The 21,346-nt window shown below is 34.3% G+C and overlaps 1 protein-coding gene across 3 annotated transcripts in view; it reads left to right on the top strand.

Moving 5' to 3' along the window:
• The window catches only part of PURG (purine rich element binding protein G), a 35,865-nt gene that overhangs the window by 264 nt on the left and 14,255 nt on the right, over positions 1-21,346 (top strand). The window contains exons 2-3 of one of the 3 annotated variants that reach the window (XR_005216041.1): positions 105-980; positions 5,177-5,277. Coding sequence is in view for 2 of the 3 variants with exons in the window: in XM_037831305.1 (XP_037687233.1) it covers positions 111-1,160 (1,050 nt within the window). In the remaining variant the exon portion in view is untranslated. Of the gene's footprint in view, positions 1-104; positions 5,147-5,176; positions 5,278-21,346 lie in introns of those variants that run through there. The other 2 variants (XM_037831306.1, XM_037831305.1) reach the window with 2 other exon arrangements.

The raw sequence follows: 21,346 nt of genomic DNA, 5'->3' as shown, positions 1-21,346 counted from the left end.
GGGGTCCCAGGTGGCGGTGGGGACAGCGCAGGCCGAGGGGAGTCTGCGATTGTTCTCAACACCCCTCCCCCACCCCTCCCCGTGTGTCTGTTTGTCACTTGCAGCTGAAGATGGAAAGAGCCAGGCGAAGGGGAGGTGGCGGCGGCGGCGGCCGCGGCCGCGGAGGCAAGAATGTAGGGGGCTCTGGCCTAAGCAAGAGTAGACTCTATCCCCAGGCCCAGCACTCCCACTACCCCCACTACGCAGCTTCAGCCACCCCTAATCAGGCGGGGGGCGTAGCCGAAATCCAGGAGCTGGCCTCCAAACGAGTGGACATCCAGAAAAAGAGGTTTTACCTAGACGTGAAGCAAAGCTCCCGGGGCCGATTTCTCAAGATAGCCGAAGTCTGGATAGGGAGAGGCCGGCAGGACAATATCAGAAAGAGTAAACTGACCCTCTCTCTGTCTGTGGCAGCGGAGCTGAAGGATTGTCTAGGGGACTTCATTGAGCACTACGCCCACCTGGGCCTGAAAGGCCACCGGCAGGAGCTTGGCCACAGCAAAGAGCAAAGCTCCAGGAGGAGACAGAAGCACTCGGCACCCTCCCCGCCAGTCTCAGTGGGATCCGAAGAGCACCCCCTCAGTGTCCTCAAAACGGACTATATAGAGAGGGACAATAGGAAATATTATCTAGACCTAAAGGAAAATCAACGAGGACGGTTCCTAAGGATTAGACAGACCATGATGCGGGGGTCTGGCATGATAGGTTATTTTGGCCACAGTTTGGGCCAAGAGCAGACTATTGTCCTCCCAGCTCAAGGAATGATTGAATTTCGTGATGCCTTGGTTCAGCTAATTGAAGATTATGGCGAAGGGGACATAGAAGAACGAAGAGGTGGAGACGATGACCCACTTGAACTCCCAGAGGGGACTTCTTTCAGAGTGGACAATAAAAGGTTCTACTTTGATGTGGGCTCTAATAAATATGGCATTTTCCTGAAGGTAAGTGAGGTGAGGCCACCTTACCGTAATACTATTACTGTTCCATTCAAAGCATGGACAAGGTTTGGGGAAAATTTTATCAAGTATGAAGAAGAGATGAGGAAAATTTGCAACAGCCATAAAGAAAAGAGAATGGATGGCAGAAGGGCCAGTGGTGAAGAACAAGAATGCCTCGACTAGCGTGAAATTGAACTCCATCAGGCAAAATTTTAAATCCTAAATTGGCTATAAATACTGATCCATAATCATTTGAAGAAGTTTTTCCTCATTTTTGGCCCTTTGTTTTTAGTAATACCTCTAGTAAAATTTACTTCACGGAGTTTGATGCTAATGTTATGCTATACATAGATGACTATAATTTTTATGGGAATTCCAACCTTCCCAGAGCTAAATAGTTTAGCTGCTTCAACTGCTCCAGACTATTGAAGTATGCAGATCAGCACAAAATGTGACATTCTAACCTTCTAAATACAATAAGATTTACATTGCACTATGACATAGTCCTGAAAAAGATACGTATTTAATATGAAAGTGTGAATTTTTATTTAACAAGTTCCCAAAAAAGAATTCCATTCCTAGTTCATTAAAAGCTGCTAAGTTTAACTGTAGGACCGTTGCCACAGAAACAGAAATTGACTTTAAGCATACTATAAATGTATTTACTTACAAAAATGCAAGTAGAAGTAATTGTCTGTTGGATAACTGAATTTTAAACAGTATCATTAAAGGATCAAATCTTATTAGGTAATTCAACCTTAAAAATGCAGTGTTATAATATTTAAGAGTTACTATAGTATTTTATAATTTCAAATTTTGTGGTAACCCTACAGTTTATAATTGCCATATCAAAGCCATGGGAGAGTTTTAGTTGGTTATTCTAAGCTAGTTCAAGGCCATCTTCACCTCTACTTATTGTACCATATACTTGTATTGACTTTCCACAGTTTCAGGAATTGTTTTATGTCACATGTTGGGAGGCTTCATCCTATGGCTTTGTTATGGAAATCTTAATGTTTTAGCTTTTCGTGCTAATTTCATGCTAGCTTGTGAGATTTTTTTTTCCCAAAATATATCATGGATTCAAGGTGTTGTTTTTTTATGCTTCCTCTTTAGGACTATTTCAGAGGGGTTGGTGCACCAGTTAACTGATATAAAAATACATCTGTAATAATATATTTTAGTAGCACTTTTGCAAATGCTACCCTTAAAACTGTGTCAACACTTCCAATATAAACCTGACTTTTACAGGTATTATAATTCCAGAAAAAGCATTTTATTTTTCTGAAAAGCATTTAAAGTACAAATTTTCAGGCTGGGAAAAATATTATTTGAAGATTGGTTATAGACATATTTGAAAGGAAAATTCAGGCATTTTCCAAGGTGCTGTTTATGATACTTAGAGCTTTACATTACACAAGAGTCACCCATTTACCTGTATTAAACATGACTTTCCAGAAACTGCCAACAATAATTTTTCATTACCTATACACTTTTTTAAACAAGTGGATATAGTGTATATGTGTACCAACCCAACCTATAATAACTGACTGAAATTTCATCTGTTGAGCTACATTTTATTCTGAATGAAATTATAGTCTTTTATCTTGGCTTTAGTCACCACCTACACAGTAAGTCCATGTTATCATGCTTAAGAGCCAGACACTGATTTCAACCCCCAAATATAGCTCTCGTTGATGAGAGTTGGCTGCATGGATTGAGATCAGAATGTAGCTCCCCTTTTCTATAAGTAATTCAAAATTATTTTAACAAATTTTTTTCTTCCAGAGGTTTCCTCAAATACATTGCAGATTGTATTTCACATTTCCTCAGATAGTATGAAGGCATCTCGTTAGTTGATTATAAGTGTGGACCATCTGGATCACTATGGAACAACTGAAGGTTAGAAGATAATGTTAGTAGTGGAGTTAATAGCAAATGGTGGATGTTGAGACTCTAAAAGTAGCAAGGCTTTTTAAACAGTCCTAACTGTAAAATAACTATGTAGGCTTGCTACAATAACTATGTAGGCTTTTCGTACATGAAGGAGTGGTGTGCACTTGAATTACTGTACTACTGATTGTTATTGCTGCCCCTCATAGTGCCTGTTAATGATAATCAACCTGTCTGATTTGGGCACATTGGAGCTGTGAATGAATAGTCCAGTATTTGATTGTTCTATCACTATTACTGTGACTATATACTGTCTCATATCTTCCTCTCCAGAATATTTATTTCAGTTAGTTCTAAGTGATTTCTTTTTTGATTTTTAATCTAAGATTTGAGTGTGTGTGTGTCTACGTGTATACACACGTACATAAATATGTACATACATACACTGTCACACTTAAAGATAGATATCTTTAATTCATTATATATAAATATTGTTTAATTTTACATTAATTATTTAAGTAAGGAATTTAGTTAAGCAGCCAAATTTCTACCTTGTATGTATACTTCAAAGTTTTTGCCATCTCAAGGCTGCAGATTGGATAGATGCATATGTACTGGCAATTGAATACACTCTAGAATCAATAGGCCATCTGCCAGTCCTTTTGTTTCATTTTTCCATAGTTAATGTATAATTCATGGAAAAGTAAAATGATGCTATGATTTTTTGATACTGAAAATTCCTGACCATTCATTAGCCATAATCTAACAAATAAGATCCAGTTCAAAACTCTGGTATTAGGATGGGTATTGCCATGTATCTTGTAAAATAAGCTTCTATTCTTATCTGTGCAATATATTTTATTTATTGTCATTTATAATATAAATGAAGCTGCAAGTGTACATGGTATTCTTCAAAAAAATAGGCTCTCTGCCTTGATGGCATTAAACTCTGAAGGCATTAAACTCTCGTGTTAGAAGTAAAAAAAATAAGCATTAAAGTTAGTAACCAAAATTACTAGTTCACTGTATAATTTTAAAAATACTGATGATGTTTGCACATAATAATTCAAGCATAATGTGGTACAGTCTCAAAACTGTAATAATATAAGCTAATAATAGGAAATTTGGAAACGGGTTCCTCATAAGAGTTGGCAGCGTTCTCCTAGCAATTGCAAGCAGCACTAATCTGTTGCTTATATGCAAAAGATGCAATGTATTATAATGGTATGAAAGTTCTGCCACATTTTATAATTTTCCTTGTTAAAGCCCCAACCTGCCATGTCCCTTACCTTGAGTCAAACACAGGCTTATTTGCACTAAAGAGCATGGCCAAAAAAAAAAAAAAAAAAAGTGACAGGGTGGAAAAGTTAGTTGGAACCTCTTGAAAGAATTGGTTCTAATGGGAGAATTTCACATTTGTCTATTTGAAAGCTATATGGTCCAGGCAGACATTCTGTCAGTTCACTAATTTAATAATGCACTTTACCTTTTGTATATAACAGATGTATATTTATGCCACTTGACAGGTGGAATGTGTCTTAGTAACTATGTAGTTAGAATCTGTAAGGTGATCTCTTTGCATGCGTATGTTTGTGTTGAAACTGTTGAGTAACAGGTTTCCGTTAAATTGGTTTAATGGAGAAGGTAGAAGATGCTTTTGAAACAAAGCCCAATATACTTAACAATGAATTTTAGAGTTCATATGTGTATTCTTAAAGGACTAGAATCAATAAAAACCTATTTCTAGCCCAGATTAGCATTACAGTTGAGACTATATGTAGTTGAGATTCCCCATAATACCCTGAAAGTTAAAATTCTAAGAACTTGTGCAGGCAAAAAATTTTAATGGTTCTATTACATTGTTGATGTGTATTTGGGTAATAATGAAAAGACAGTACATGACACTGTACTGGAATTTAAAATGTGCTTAGCTGATGTAGCATTATTAAGAAAACAAGGACTAAAGAGTTTCAAGTTAAGAAAATGCTTAAGAACAGGTGCTAAAATAAGTTTATTATTTCAAAATTTGCAGAAGTACTGACCTTCACCAACTAAAAAAGGGTATTGGGGGATTTAGTGTATCCTTCTATCCTAAAAACTTCCTAGGATGTACATTTGAAAGCTAGATAATTGTTGCTTAATAATAGGCTGTATGTACTTCCCTAAAAAACACTGTGTACTAACAATCATCAAGAGTGTGCTATATTTACTGCATTCATTTTATATATATGGATAAGAATACATTATATATAGTCACCCTATCTTAATATCATGTATTTATATTGTAATTTTGCAAATATTTTCAGTAAAATAAACATTTATCTGAGCTGCACAATTTGAAGAAGATGAGATTGGGATAAAACCTCAGATACTCGTTTTTAATGAGCAGCTACCATTGGAATCTGATGTATGTATTATCATTCCTTTAAATTTTGTTTTATAATTTATTTTAATTTTTAAATGAATAGAATCTAATTTGAATTTTTCAAGTGGTTTTCTGAAATTAATTTTTTCACAAATGTGGTATCCTTTTATTCTTCTTATTTCTAAAATGTCTTTCATTGGAATTTTTTATGAAACCCTTATCCCAAGCTTTATATAAGGGTTCTGCTTAGTTACCACATGGTTTGAAATCTGCGTTTACCAAAACACCAAGTATTTTTGGCAGGATAAAATCTAAAGTAAACCACAAAGAGAATTTAAAATTTGATCCCCTGCCTACAGAATAATACAGGTATAATATTTATCACTACCAAACAAGATTCTTAAAATGTTTCTGAAATTTCCTTAAAGATTTCTTGAATTTTATGGAGAAATGATGGCTAAAGTCTAAGCACATCAGAGGAAGAATATAAGGACGTTAGCTTGCTATCTCAATGCAGAGTCCACGATGCTGTGTCGAGGTAAAGGGAAAATATATTTTTCCCAATGTAATGTCATACGGAAATTGGATTTTTAGATGACAGTTACTCTGTCGTAAAGTAAATATACCCAAATACATGTAGGTGGATCTTAGAAAAACAAAATATGTGTTAATGGTATATTTTCTTGGGTATTGTAAAACCATAAGTCTTTTTTCTTAATTTGTCATGAATTTTAAAATAATTTAAATTTATTTCAGTAGATTTTTTAATCAATATTTTTGAATAAAGACTACATGCAGATAGTACAAAATTTACAAGTATAGATGGGTAAACTGTGAAAAGTACCAACCAATATTACCAATTTCTTGTGTATCCTTCCACAGTTACTCTGCATATAAAAGCATATATGTAATACATAATTCTTTTTAAAAATACAGATGAAAACATACTATACACACTATCCTATACCTAGTGTCAATTTTAGATCCGCCATTTTAAGTGGAAGTTTTATTTTTCTTGGATATCATACTTGATCTAGACAAAATATTATTTAATTTGAACTATGTTGTTACACCAAGGGAACATCAAAGACATTTTGAATTCTGTTGAATTTATGTACAATGCAAATATATGAATATATTAATTTTTAAATGTACAAATATTCAGTTTATCCTACTAGTTTTCCTTCCCTTGTCCCTCCCTCAAAAAAGCATTGGCCTTTTTCATGAAGTAATACAGTTCAGGAGTGGCAAAATATTAGATAGTTTAACCAAGTGTTTTAAAGTAACTGTATTCTCTGATGAAAGGTGCCTGTATTTAAAAGCTTTAACAAATTATCTCTTTCAGTCTTTTTTTTACTAATTCTGTTACTGTTATCTCATTTTTTTCCAAAGACTCTGCCATTGTAAGAGTAAATGAGTACTAGAACCATAGGGAAAGATTATGACTCCATTAAAATCGTTGATTAACATGAACCTACACCTTTATGATGAGAAAAATATATGGTTATTAGTGAGTAATTCATTTAGCAACTTAGTCAAATCCAAGTTCAAGTAAAGGGTAGCACTAGTCCTGATTGATTAAAGCATTGATTCCCCACTGAAGGACCCATAGTCTGTCAGAAGTCCTTGGGACCACAAGGCATGTGATGATTTTAGAAAAAAATAAAAATTGGGGAGAAGGGAGCAGGAGTTGGCAGTGAGGAGCTATTAAGTTACAAGTTAACCAGCCTCTATTCTTTGCTGAAAGAATATAAAATAGTAAATAGAATTGTTTAAAAATGAAGTTAGCTTTATTGCTGCTTCTGTAAATATAACCAAAACTGCTTTAATCATTCTTCCACCAAAAACAAAAATACGTAATTCTCTTTTCATTCCCATCAAGGGTGCATTTTAAGGTCGCTTTTTAATGATCTCTAAGAAAAAAGTATGCTCTGAAAGATTAAAGGTCCCATGTTTGAATCCTGAAAGATCCTATCTATGTATAAATTATAGTAACCAGAGTAAAAGAGCCAATACTATCAGAAATATAGTAAAGAAATGTGGGCTGAAGAAGATTTTTTTAATGGAATGGCATCTGTAAATTTTATGAAAATGTTTAAATATTTAAAAATTAAAAGTGTTGGCTTAAACTTAGAATATTTCCATAATTGGTGGCATAATTGTTGGTGCTTGTAAAATGAGAGAGGTGGTATTAGAAAACAGGATCCACTTATGCATATATATTTTTGTTACTGTGGTTTAATTTTTTAAAATAAACTTTATTTTTAGAGCAGTTTGGGTTTACGGAGAAATTGCACAGAACCTACAGAGAGTTCCTATAATACCCTCCACACACACATAGTTTCCCCAGTTATTAACTTCTTACATGGGTGTGGTTTTTGGACCAGTATTAGTACATGATTAGTAACTAAAGTCCATGGTTTACATTGGGTTCACTCTTTGTTTATACAGTTCTAGGGGTTTTGACAAATGAGTAATGTCACATATCCAACAATTTGGTATCATACAAAATAGTTTCACTTAAGCATATGTTTTAAAACCATAAAGGGTTTGCCTCTTTTATTTTAATTATGACCAGCTCATAGTCCTTTGCAGAATCTATGAAATTGGTAAAGACCTCCAGGTACATATGTATTCCTCATTTAAAGAGAGGAGTCAAAAAGTGTTTAGTTTTCTGCCTGCTGAAACAAATACACTGGATTGGCTTAAACGATGGGAATATTACTGGCTCACAGTTTTGAGGCTAGAGAAGTTGAAATTCGAGGCATCAGCAATACGATGCTTTCTGCCCGAAGACTGGCATACTGGGGGGCTGGCTGCCAGCCATCCTTGATCGTTAGCTTTTCCGTCACGTGGCAATGCACGTGGTGGCTTCTCCTTTCTCTCCTGGGTTCTGTTGACGACCAGCTTCTGGCTGCTCCCCATGACTTTTTCCTCTGTGGTCTTCTCTCTGAAGCCTCCAGTATTATGATGAAGACACATCCTGTTCAGGTGGGCCACACCTTAACTGAAGTAACCCGCTCTAAAGGATCCAAATTTATAATGGGTTCACACCCATGGGAATGGATTAGGATTAAGAACATGTTTTCTGGGAGAAGGTAGCTCCTTCGGGCATCGAATTTTGTTTAAATTTAGGCTAAAAGAAAAAGTTAGTAATTTACCATCCTTAATCAAGGAGTTTCCCATATTGGTGCTTTCTGGTAAAATACTTTCCAAGCTTTTTCTTCTTTCAGATATCCCTTGCGAGAAATTTCTCATTCTTGTTGAGGCCAGTGGCATCAACCAGTAGATAAGTATTTATTCATAAAGAACTAGTGCTACTATAGTAAAGTTGTTTATGGTATGATTATGAAGAAAAACTAATTTAAATGGGATATACAGGTTCTTATTTAATGTTGACTTATTTTTCAGATTGAATAACAGTTATCAGTCCTTTCATTTCACCCCCATATACTTAGGTTCTACAAGAGTTGTTCTAATCAAAGTTTTCATTTTTCCAAGGAAATAATAGAGGTAAAGGAAAGAGGAAATCATCCTTTTCTAAGAATAGTGTTTCTAGTGGATAAAAGTTAGTTGCCAAAAATGTAAGACTGGGGAAAAGGGCTTTTTTTGGTTTTTGACTTTATCAAAATAATGGTATAAACCTGATTATTTTATTTGATCTGATTAAAGTCAGAATCTCTTTTATCTAATTCTATAATCAGAACTATTATTTTTACCTAGAGAAAATGGTTCTTTCTCAGGATTTTAGTAATTATTTGATGGGGATTTGATGAGGTTGTTGCCTAGAGGTAGCAAATAGAGAAAAGTAATGGCTGATTATTTTGATTGCCTGCTACAAAAGAAATAAATCTAACAGAAATGAGAGAAATAAGTCATTCTCAAAACCAAATCCCTATTTATTTAACCTTTAAAAGAATATTTGAAAAAGAATAAGACCTAATTCTGCCAATGCATGATCTGACCCTGAGCAAGTCATTTAACTTTTGTTGTATGGTTTCTTCGTATGAAAAGTGTACAAGATTGTGCTAGAAGCTAAGCTTCCCTCCTACTCAAAAGGTTTTTTTTTAATTCTATATCAGAATATGAAAGAAAAAAATAGGTGAAGAATACCAGAATTGTGAAGTATGAGTAATAGAGTCTCTCTTCATAGTAAAAGTAACCTTATTAATGTAACTGTGATGACACCCAAAGGAACAACACAGAAATGTCAGTTTTACGACATGGTATTATCTCATTAGCCACACTATAGAATTTTGTTTCTAGTCCTTATTATGACTAAATTGTACACTAACTACATAACTATCCTATGTTTTAAGTTTTAAAAAATATTTTATTACCTATATGAAGTCTCATTCATTGGAAGAAGCATTACCTGTTTCTACACATTCTGCAGTCATTTCTTATATTCTACCTGGCAAATGACAATAAAATTTAATTTAGTTACAACTGAATTTACAAAATTAACATCTCTTACTGAAATTCCATTGTTCCTGAAATAACCATAAATTATATTACTAAGTAACTATCATTGCAGTAGTCCCTGAAAATCAAGTACTACCTTTGACCTTTTTTTCTTGGTTCTGTTGAACATCCTATGTTACAAATAACATTTAACAAAGAAAATCAGGAAGGACTCTGACCTGTGAACAGTACAGTTCTGTTTTAGAGGACCTGTAGCACAGTTCAGACATCATAATGGTTTTTTTCTTTAAGCCTTGAGATGGTTCAAAGGTTGATTACTGGAGAGGAAGAGAAGCAGCATCTAAGGTGTTTGCATTAGAGACATTTGTTTAGGCACCCTGGTCCTCCATTAACCAGTGCCACCATAACTGCCAATGCAGAGGATTAAAGGAGTGACATCTTTCTCCCCAGACCTTTCTATTGGTGCCTTTTTTTTTTTAATCAAAGACATTGTTTAAGAGTAACTTAAGTGTATTTCAAAGTGTATTTGCACATGTGCATTTTGCCAATTGCAAATATATCTATGCACATAAAATTCTATTGCAGAAACATTCCATAAGATAAAAATATCTTTGGCCTGGTATGGTTCCCAGTAGTAATTTGGTTGGTCTGTTTTCAACAAATTCTGTAGAGTGAATTGGCTGTTACAGAAAATTTTTTCTCCTCTCCTCCCTGTCCTCAAAATAGCAGATACTTTTTAGATTCTTGATTGCTTCTTCTTCATTGCTGTTTGAATTCTTGGTGGGATATAAGAGAATAGTTGTGTGGCAATTCTTTGCCCTTGCATAGAAATTAACCTCAGCTTTCTGTTTCAAATATTCCAAGCAACTTTACAAAAAGAATACACCTAAGTGCCAAAACTACCCAGCCCCCCCCTCCAAAAAAAAACACCGTAACCATAAGGCAATGATTTAGGAATAAGGATAGGAATGTGTACAAGACACCTAGATTCAAAACAGTCCTTGTGGTTTGCTAAATTACTTTAGAGACTGTATATTTTATCTCTAGGTTTTTCACAGTAGCAACATGATTTATACTGCCTGTCAGTCTAGAATTTCAATAGGGCAGAATATTTTGAGGGTATGGTTGAGTTTGTTATGAAATTTTATCTATTGCTGCTTAGTAAACCTCCACAGAGGGTATATTATGCTATAATCCAGGTGTAAAAATAGAATTCTAGAATTCCATCACCTATAATCTTCTTCCCCTCTTGTCCTCCCTCTCTTATACTGTACCATATTGAAAGTGGATAAGGACATTAATTTCTCCTACTACCACCATGGCCCCACTCCATTCTACCTATTTGTTCAGATGACAATTGAAAAAAACATACAAAAAAAGACTAGAACTTCTCTTTGAAAATTTAGAAATTGCCCTATTAGCTAGATGTATAAAGTCTAAGAAAGAAGGACTACTACTTCACTTAATATTAATACTCTTACCATGTTTCTATACAACAGTTCAGGATAAATAGAAAAATTTAATTTGGGATAATATGAACTGAAAGTTCAGTTACTTCAACTTCTCAATACACGGGGGATCTTCAGAAAACATTTTGAGCAGCATGAGTGAAAAATAATTTCAGAAAAGAATTTAGCCTATAGAAAAGCTGCACCTCACCGTCTTTAAAGAGAAGGTGGCAGTAAGAGGAAAAGCCTCTCAAGATTTATTAGTACTAATAACTATTATTTATTGAATGCCTACTATATACCAGACACTGCTGGGCCCCTTATATATACTGTTTCTAAACCTCGCAACAATCTTATAATCATTCCCATTTTCATATAATTTTCTAATGGTTTAGGAACTCAGTATTTTAGAAATAAAAAATCTGAACCCAAATCGACACCAAGGCCTGTGCTCATTCAGTTAGGCCAGGCTGCCTTAATGCAAACAACTGATCATATGACTATAATAAAGCACAATCTACCCTTCCCCCAGCCACCACTATAAATAAATTTGCCTGAGTTTACTGGGAATTATTTTATTCAGAACTATGCCCTGTAGATGAGGAATCAGGGCTATTCCCACCAAGAGACATTTGTATGAGGCTTCATCTTCTTGGTTAAAGTCTATTGTTAATAAATACAAGTTATTTAGTCTTTAGTGTAGTTCACAGACTGAACCTGTAATCCCAATAAACTATTTCATAAAAGTATATGTGATTTTTGAAAATGGTCAAAGGATGAGAATGTAGATGGATCATTCCATTACTGTCTGTAAGGGCATAGAAGAGACAAATTACTCTTCACCGTGGGCCTCAAGTTTCATTGTCATGAACAGAAACACTGGTTATTTTAAATAGGCTTGGAAATAAATATTATCCATGTTAGTGAGCAATGTACTTATTTTTTATAGCTTTTTTCCACCCTCTTCTTAGATTATTACAATCTTTTTCATACTTAATTCCCATGTTTCTTCTTTCACATAACGGGAATAAACTGGGGTCACTGCTCTATTTACAGATACATATTTTTCTATAATACTTTAGGCCTGTGGTTTTCCAACACTAGTCTAAATAAAAATCACCTGGAGGGCCTGTTGACACACAGATTGCCAGTCCCCACTTCCAGAGTGTCTGATTCAATTGTGTGAGGATGGGGTCAATTATTTACATTTCTAAACATGCCCAGGTGATGCGGAGGCTGCTGATCACACTTTTTAGGAACTGATGGGGATTTACCTTATTAGCTACAAAGAATAAGGAAAGAGAAACTGTCAAAATAGCAGTTGCATCTTGGTAGAAAAACAACTCTGGGTGCCCATTCTGCCTTGATAAGTTTGCAAATCTTAAAACAAGCAACATTTTTATAATTTGACTAGAGTTTAGGCAAAAAATTATTCCCTTATGCTTTCATTATGTTTAATAACTTTTCTGAATCCCTCTGATTTTTTGGCAGCATCTTGGTATAGTTCTGATAGGAATGAATAATTATTAAGCTTTATATGAAAATTTAAGCTTTCAATCTTGTGGAACTGAAGCAAGCATGTTTCTAGTTTATTAAATAATTCTGGTGTATAAAATCTTGACCAAGGAAAGTATTTGAATAGTTTCTCAAGAATTGTTAATACAAGTTTTAGTGAATATTAAATATTAAGACTTAAAGGGACCTTGGAATTACTTTATTGCAATCCCTTAATTTTACATTTTGTGACTTACGTATCATGTAGCTCAAACAGTTCATAATTCTGAAATAGGCTAGGTAAGCAGAAGGAAAGGCTAAAGTTTAAGACAGTTATTTTTCTCAAGATACATAAGTGGTAAGAAATATTCCAATTTCACTTAAAAGCAAATAATATTTTCACCATCTTCCTGTATTCAGTCTGTATGTGTAAGATATAGGTAGTCAATACTCTAGTGTATTTTGGTTCTTTATTCAGATTAACTGTGGATCCATTGCATTAATTTTAGAGATACTTTACCTGAAAACTCATTGAACATATTTTTGAAAGCGTGTCTAACATATTTAAAACTAATTGATCTTATATTTTCCAACCTTGTGGGCATTATGTAATACAGTAATTTTATTAAAAATAATAAAACCATATTTATATAAAGATATAAGTAACTTATAATTATACATAATCCTCATAGCTCTTATTCTGGTGGATCGTGTCCTTTCGCAAATATTAAATTTATTCATACATAGCTATTTGGCAGTTTTGCAAGTTCATTAACTTCTCTTTCCAATACTGTCCTTCAGTGATTAGTGCTCTAAAATGCTGAATGAGTTCTGAATTGTGAAAAAGATTAACCTATTCCTGACATAACAGAGATAGCCACAAACTCAAAAAGATCTTTATAGGCAATGTAATTAATATTTTTTAAATTGTTATACTGTCTGTATTATAGCTCCAATTTAAATTTTAGGTTTTTAAAAAATAATCTTCTAGAAGTTTTAGAATTAGAATTATAATCTGATTAAGGTTCAGACAGGATAGGTATTTATGGTACATTTATAATAGATTTCAGCTCAACATGGGGGCAAACTTAAATAATGTGTTACTTTCCTATTACTGGAATTATTTAAAGCAGAGACCATACACTCAACGCAAAATGTATAAGGGGGTTTAATAAATCAGAAAAGAGTTGAATTGTTATTACCTAGAAGATTCAATTCTAAGAGATTCAGAATTTATTGGGAACAGTACTTGAAACTTTTGTTTCAGGTTTTTTGTTAATTTTCCAGGTTGGATACAGAAGTATTTCAGTTTTTCTAGTATTATTTTGAAAACATTAAAAAAAAAACCTTACCTTTTCTTGCCATCCCGTTATTGCAAAACAATGTATGAATTAGTTCTTTAATTTTCATCAAGCTTGACTAATGAAATGTATTAGTTAAGATGGTTTCATGAAATTTACCCTGTAAAATTGTCTAGCTTTTGTAATTTCCATCAGGAGTTTTTCACTTTTAATCATTTTTTCAGAAAGGATTATGGGAAGGAATAAATTTAGTATTTATATTGCTATTTCAAAAGTATTCCACACTGGTATATTTGGAAAGACGTAAGTGATGGTAGGGTATGTTGGAAAACCAGATTATTAGCTAGCAAATAAAGTTTTTCTTTATAAAAGGATTAAATTCTATTTTAGTGTTGAAGCACCTCCATAATATTTTTCTGTTCTCCATTTTTTCTTTCACTACTCATTTAACTTAAGATGAAAAAAGAAACTATCATTTGCTAATTTCATCTCACATTTTCTGTTTTAGAGAACAAGTTTCCAAGTAAGTGGACTATTGATTCAAACAGTGTATGTGATTCTCTCCTGGAGAGTTTCAAGGCTCTGTAAAGGGTAGAAGGGTGGCTGTGGCAATAATATCTGAATTTAAGGATCAACTGTGAACCAGTATGGAACTTAGTTCTCACTTGCAGATCCACTTTTTTCTTGCCAGTTCCTCCAGTCATCTGTACTGTCTGTTGACACTGTAACATCTCCAAATATCGTATGGACAAATAATACGACCTCTTCTAGGGAGATCTGAGTAAGTTAAGATCTGTTACACCAAAGTCGATAAACTATATATGTATGTTTTACATTTCCATATATTTAGCTGAGCAAATCTTACTCCCCCATACAAGTCTTTTTAGATAAATACTTTCACAGATACTTATATGTTATATGCATACATGTATGTGTGTATGTGTACATAGAGAAACAGAGAGCTCAAGCCTGTCCACCCCTTCCATGCCCCCAGAGAAGTCATGGCAAATTGGTTTCATTTTGTTTGTTACTAAAATTGATTGCCTGCCCTAAAGTGTTATGTTAAGAATTTAAAAGTCTTCATCTGGAGGGGGACAGAGAGAAAAGCATTCATGCCAATTATTTGCTATTTGTCATCCTGCTTTAGAGCTATAAAAGTTCTCACTGTAGCTCTAAAAATTTCAAGCTTAGCCAGACAGCTGGCACTTGGCAGCACAAAACACCACATGATTCACCTAGGGCTGTGTCTCTTCTGACACTTGAAAGATACTATTTTAATCCAATAATCCCACCTTTAAAACAACAGAGAATTTCCACTACGCCTTTGTGGAACTCAAAAAATCACAGCCATGATAATATCATCAAGGGTACCCTTAAACATTAAAAGCTGTATTTGCCTCTAGTGAGTTCCAACCTCCGCTAAAGTGGCACCAGTTTCTCCCTGTAAAATTTAGTTCAGTGATTCTCAAACATTAGTATGCATAACTTATTAAAAATTCAGGTTCTAGTCTCTATTCCCAAAGATTCTGATTTGGTTGATCCAGAGTAGGGTTCAGAAATTTGCATTTTTTATTGTCCTGCTCATTCTGATACATGTGGTTTAGGAACTTGCATCTTTTCATCATTTTTTTCCAGCCAGAATTGCTTATTTGTAATGTCAGCCGCAACACCATGGGATGATGATTTTTTGTTTGCACTATTAACAGATAATATGTAGGATTCACTTTGAAACAGAGAGCTTAAATACATAAATTTAGATATTTAAAATTTTGTTCTACTTCTTGGCTAGCTCTCTGGGCAATGATCATTGGGAATGCCAGCTTCTCTCCCATTTCCTAAATTCGAGTTGACTCTTCTTACTTGGCATGTAACTACTGGTTGCATATTCCCCAGATTTCATAACCAAAACAGTCAAGAGTCTTTCCAACCTGAGTAAAGTCCCTTGGTGATTTCACTTTCATACTCTCACAACTTCACCCTCCTAAGTCTAGAATGACTTTTCTCAACCTCTTTTTTATTAAACAAGAGATTTCTTTAATGATCTTTTGCAACATGTTGATAATGTTTACCTCAAAGAATTTTCTTTAAAATTGGATCTCATTATTTCTTTGATAGCCATTATAAAATTAGAATTGTTTTCCCAGTAAGGGAAAAAATCCCTTGAGTTAAAAAGATTTAGTGAAAGAGTTGTGGTGTGACCAGCTCCATAACATACTAAGTGATTCCTTTTTTTTCTTTGCAGTGCTCCCCGCACTACTATCTGTCTTTTTTGCCCACTAATATCACCCCTTGAACCACCAAAATGAATTTATTGCCATGTAATCCTCAGAGCACACACTACCAGCATCCAGAACTTAACCTCCCTCTTTTTTTCTGCTTGTTGTCTCTGACATAGCTGGCTTTTACTATTTTGCCAGTAGGAAACTTTATCTAATATAGTCAACTCTAGCCTGAAAATTTCCCAATTTCTGAGCCTCTAATTGATAAAGCTCCAAATATTACCTTTAATGACATACTGAGCTGTGACTCAAGCAGTACCTTCCATTAAAATGATTTGCATCATCTGACTTGACACGTTACATAAAGTCTATATATAATTTGATGGAAAATTTTATATTTTAGGCTTCAGAAGAGTTAATCTTAGGGAAACACAGAACTTGATTCTTAAACTGGATTTTCAATAATTCAATTCTAAACGGCAAGTTAGTAAGTATTTTACAAAATACCAACTAAAATAAGTGTGGTTGCTAAATTATTCACTGTGTTTGTGCTATAATTAATAAAGCCATAAAATTTAGTTGTGTATTATTTGGACTGTTATTTCAAGCTTTCGTGGAATTTAGGTTTGTACAGTCTCACCTCTGCCCCTATGATGTCCACCAATGTGGTACAGAGATAAGGTCGCTGTGTTACCATTCAGAAGCACTGGCTCTATGCTTTTTACCTGGGTTTGGACAAGTCATTTAAGCTATGTGGGCCCCAGCTTGCTTATCCATAAATTGAGGGGATTGGATCGGAGTAGATGATCTCTATCTGAGAACCCTTTCTGTTTCTGTATCCCTGGAGTCAGTAAAACTGCTCTTAAATTACCTTCGACTTCCTTCTGTGCCCTTTTCTCATTTTTCTCCTGCTCCTCTTTGTCTCATCTGACATTTATTGACCATCTTTTCCTTCTTGGCACCCTTCAAATTCAGTTCTGTCTACTAGGTTTCAGTGTACTGTGTCTAATTTGCCAGTCCCCTTTTTACACTGCCAATAATCATATAGATCAGTAAGACTTATCTTTTGGCCCTGTACACCAAAGGCTTTAAATAGGCAGTTCTTTCAGTTCCAGATATTTTGTTTTAGACATACAGTGTAAAATTAGATTAAATATATCTTTTACTTAGTTTCCCACATAGAAGTCCTGTCTCCTTAACTTTAAGTTTAAAACCAGAGACTGTTCTTCTTTTGTATTCCCCTCTCTATCTAGCGCTGTGCTTATTACTTAAATAATTTCTCTTCACTTAATCACCACTCTTCCTTAACGCCTTTGAAATCTTGTTGCTTCAGAATCACAATACTTAATGGATAAATCAAAATAGCAACAAGTGGTAATGAAAGTGGTAATTTACAAACCTGACAAAAATTCTATATATGTGTATATATATTTTAAGATTGTCTTGTTAATTAAGGTACAGTAAAATGTGGGATCTTTTTTTCCTGCACATCCTAAATTTTACTTCAGAAATATTTTTTCCCTTGCTTTAACAGGTAAACAATGCTGTTTTATTCATGCGATCTAGTCATGGAATGACTACTTTGTGCCAGGCCTTGTGCTAGGGACTAGGAATATGAAATTTACAGTAGAAAATATTTGACTGCCATTAGCTTTAGGTTTTCCACATTCAAAAGTATTTTGACTCAAAGCAGCTTTTGGAGCCTAATCAAACTTACATTATTTCATTCAAAAGATTTCCATTTGGGCACCTACCACATGCCAGGAATTGTGTTGGTATAAATAAGAAGTGTGTTTGAAGCTATGTATTATAAAATAGTTTATATTATTTTCCCTTTAATAATTTATCCTTTAAAATCATTGTCTATATTCTGTTAGGTACAGTGCTCAAAATATAATACATTGATGCAAATTTAGAGAAATGCAACAATACTCTCTTTAAACATTAATTCTGTCTTCCCTGTTCCAATCTCTCTCAAGGTCCTAGGATTAAAATAATTCAGTTTTATCTCATGTTCCTTCCTGAACTCAAGGTTGAAGATGTGGAGCCTCATTCAGGCCCATCTCAAAAGACTGCTGGGATTTCTGCCCTATGCTTGTGGGTTGAGTTGGGAATGGCTGAGGAGGGCAGGAGTAGTAGCATAACTATCACATATTTGCCCTCCCTGTCCTTGGCTTTTCTGTTGATCCTCACCTAAATTTTATTTCACTCTCATCACATACAATGTAAATCCATCAATGTTCTCACCAATGTCTTAGCCAAATGAAATAAGCCTGGTTCTACCCTGGCTGTGTTAGTAAATCAGCAGTTGTAATAATTTTCATTGTAGGGACATTGCAATGAAAAGCTAATAATAGATAAATTCCATTAGCTATGGGTACAAAAGATACATTTTTCCTGAAAGTCCTCCCTTAACTGGCCATTAGTTCTGAAATATCTTCTAATTAATTTAAATGTAAAAGGCATATGGATTTTTAATTTATAATAATTTAAATATAATATGAAATGTTTTTCAGAGTTCTTTCACATACTTTACCTCGTTTCATCCTAATGAAAATGCTCATTTAGGTAAGTTTAGTTCAATATCACTATCCTCACTTAGATGAAGAAAACTGAGATCTAGGCAGGTTAAATGATTTGCTGTAGATCACTTAACAACCTAATGAAACACAAGGGTTTATAGCAGCCCATTGCAGTTTTCGTATTAGTACTACAGAAATTTTAAATGGTAAATTTAAAACCAAATTTTGAGAAAATTAAACACGTTTTTATGGCTAATGTAAATAGTTTTTAAAAATACATTCTTGGTGTATTCCCATTTTCATCACGCACTTAGGCTCAAATATGCACTCAGTCTGCCATCAGTTTTGGCCCTGGCAGAAGGCACATATCAAGTGAATAGATTAGTGATCTTGTCTACACACAAAACACTTGCCTGGATCCTGACCCTCTATGGCAGCCTCTTTACCTTCCAAGTCTTGAATCTTTAACCCTCTATCCTTTAGTCACACTGCCTGAGTTTTCCAACTTAGCAAACCTTCTACAACTTGATCCTAAACACTAGAGTGCTGACCCCCTTCCTGTCCAGTTGCCACAGTTCTGTGATGATACCTTCATTGCAGAGTAGTCAAAATTTAAAATTTAAATTTTAAATTTAAATTTAGAGAATTTAAAATTAAAATTACATGGTAAATTCAGTTAACTTCATTAAAAAATCAACTTGTAAATTGTTTCCCTACACTTACAAGCAAGAAATAAGTAACTATGTAAGTTGGAAGCAGGCTTTTTCAAAAACCTTTTTGGACAGGATGTTTTGGGGTTTTATCAGATTAACTCAAGAATCCACGTCATCTTCATTTACATCATTATACAGCGAGTATTGTTGCTAATGGTAAAGACTCCAGAGCATTGCAGTATTCTCGTTCACAGAAAAAAATTTAATCATGTTTAGCAGAAACTCAATACATACTAGAAATATTTCAATAGGATTAGAAACATTGTGGTTAAAGTTCTGTAACTAGAATATTCCATTAGACAAATGGCCTTGCTCACCTGGCATTCCCAGTTCGCCATGGTTTTTGCATCATCACTGAGGAATTAGAAAGCTGAATTTTAAATTCATACATGCCTATTCAGCTTATCTGTCCATATATCTCTACCCATGGTCATAAAGGTTTCAGATTGGCTCAGTCTGCACAAATTATTAGATAGTTATAAAAAGTTGGGTCAGAATGCTTGGAATTATCAAGGAGAAGCTTAATAGAAGTTTCACATTTGCTTTTTTGCTGTAAAAGGAATGAAATAGTAATAATTCCAATCTATTTTCTTATCCTCTTCAGCAGTAGCAGTAAGTTCAGCTGTCTTTTTAGGAACTGGGTCTCCACCAAGTGCACATGCAGTTTCAGTGGCCTAGGACTGAGTAGTAAGTAGCCAAGACTCTGGTCTCAACCAGTCCTGGGTTCAAGTCCAAATTCTGTCATTTATTGCATAGTTTTGTGCAAATTACCTAACTTTATAAAGTTGTGAGAATTCACTTATTCAGCATGCAACTGATACTGGTTTATGACCCACAATGTGCTGAGTAATCTCAGTGCAGGGGGTACCTCAATAATAAAACAGATAATGTTCCTTGCCCTTGCAGAACCTAGGGTCAAGCAGAATCCTCTTAAGGAAAATTCAACATGTTCAGGTACATGAAGCTGTTAGTAAAGTTTCTTTCACATAAGCATTTAATAAGTATTAATTAAAGTCATTACTATTTCTTTACAACCATAAAAAGAATGGTTCCCCAGAATGTATAACAAAATTATGCAGAATTGAAAGGAATTTCTTTTTACCAAGGAACTCTCAGGTATAACGATAGGGAAAATGACTTGGAGGAAACAAAAGAGCACTAACCATAAAAGAAAAAAATGATAAATTGGACCTCCTCAAAATTAAAATTTTCTACTCATCAAAAGACACCTTAGAAAATGAATAAGCTATCCATATACTGGAAATATCAAAGCATAGTTTAGTTGCTGGAGGAATTCAGAAGTGGATCATTTCCTCTTTTTTTATTAAGTTGATTATCAGGCAGTTTGCATGATTTGGGGACCAGTCACCCCAGGACTAAAAGGATTACATTCACTGATTCTGTAGTAGTGGTGTAGTTACCCATAGTGACTTGACAACCTAAAATTTTCCTGTCTGAATCTGCCATGAACTTTGATTTTTTTGCCTGAAAATAAATATGGAGTACTATAACACCTTCATTTTATAGCAGATGGGAAAATTACTAAAGATGTTATGTGGTTTGACCAAAGTGATTTAACTAGTCATTTTAGAACTTGAACTAGACCCTACTATGTGATCTTTCCACTTTCCAATGTCTGCTTCTCTGTTACTTTGCCTAAAAATCAATGGGAGTTAATATGTGGATTCATTCAGGGTATTTCTGTTTTCTTCTTTGAGCTAGAAGAGTATTCTCACCTGTTTATTTTAAAGTTGAAAAAGTTTTTACAAAGTTATGACTGTAGATGTTTGTGTAGCATTTTGACTGAAAAAAAAATAGCTTTTTATAAGTCGGTACACACTTTAACCCTTGGTTTCAGGATAGTAAGGAAACCATTATAAATTAGGCCCCAGTGGCTTTCATAAAGAGGCTCTTAACAGACTAGCCTCTTGATATTGAGCTTTTACTTATGTCATATAATCATGAATTTTATTTTTTTCTATCTTCTAG

This window comes from Choloepus didactylus, chromosome 3 (assembly GCF_015220235.1).
Source record: "Choloepus didactylus isolate mChoDid1 chromosome 3, mChoDid1.pri, whole genome shotgun sequence".
Classification (NCBI taxonomy): domain Eukaryota; kingdom Metazoa; phylum Chordata; class Mammalia; order Pilosa; family Megalonychidae; genus Choloepus; species Choloepus didactylus.
Note: the sequence above shows the minus strand (reverse complement) of the source record. Positions and strands in the feature narration are given on the sequence as shown.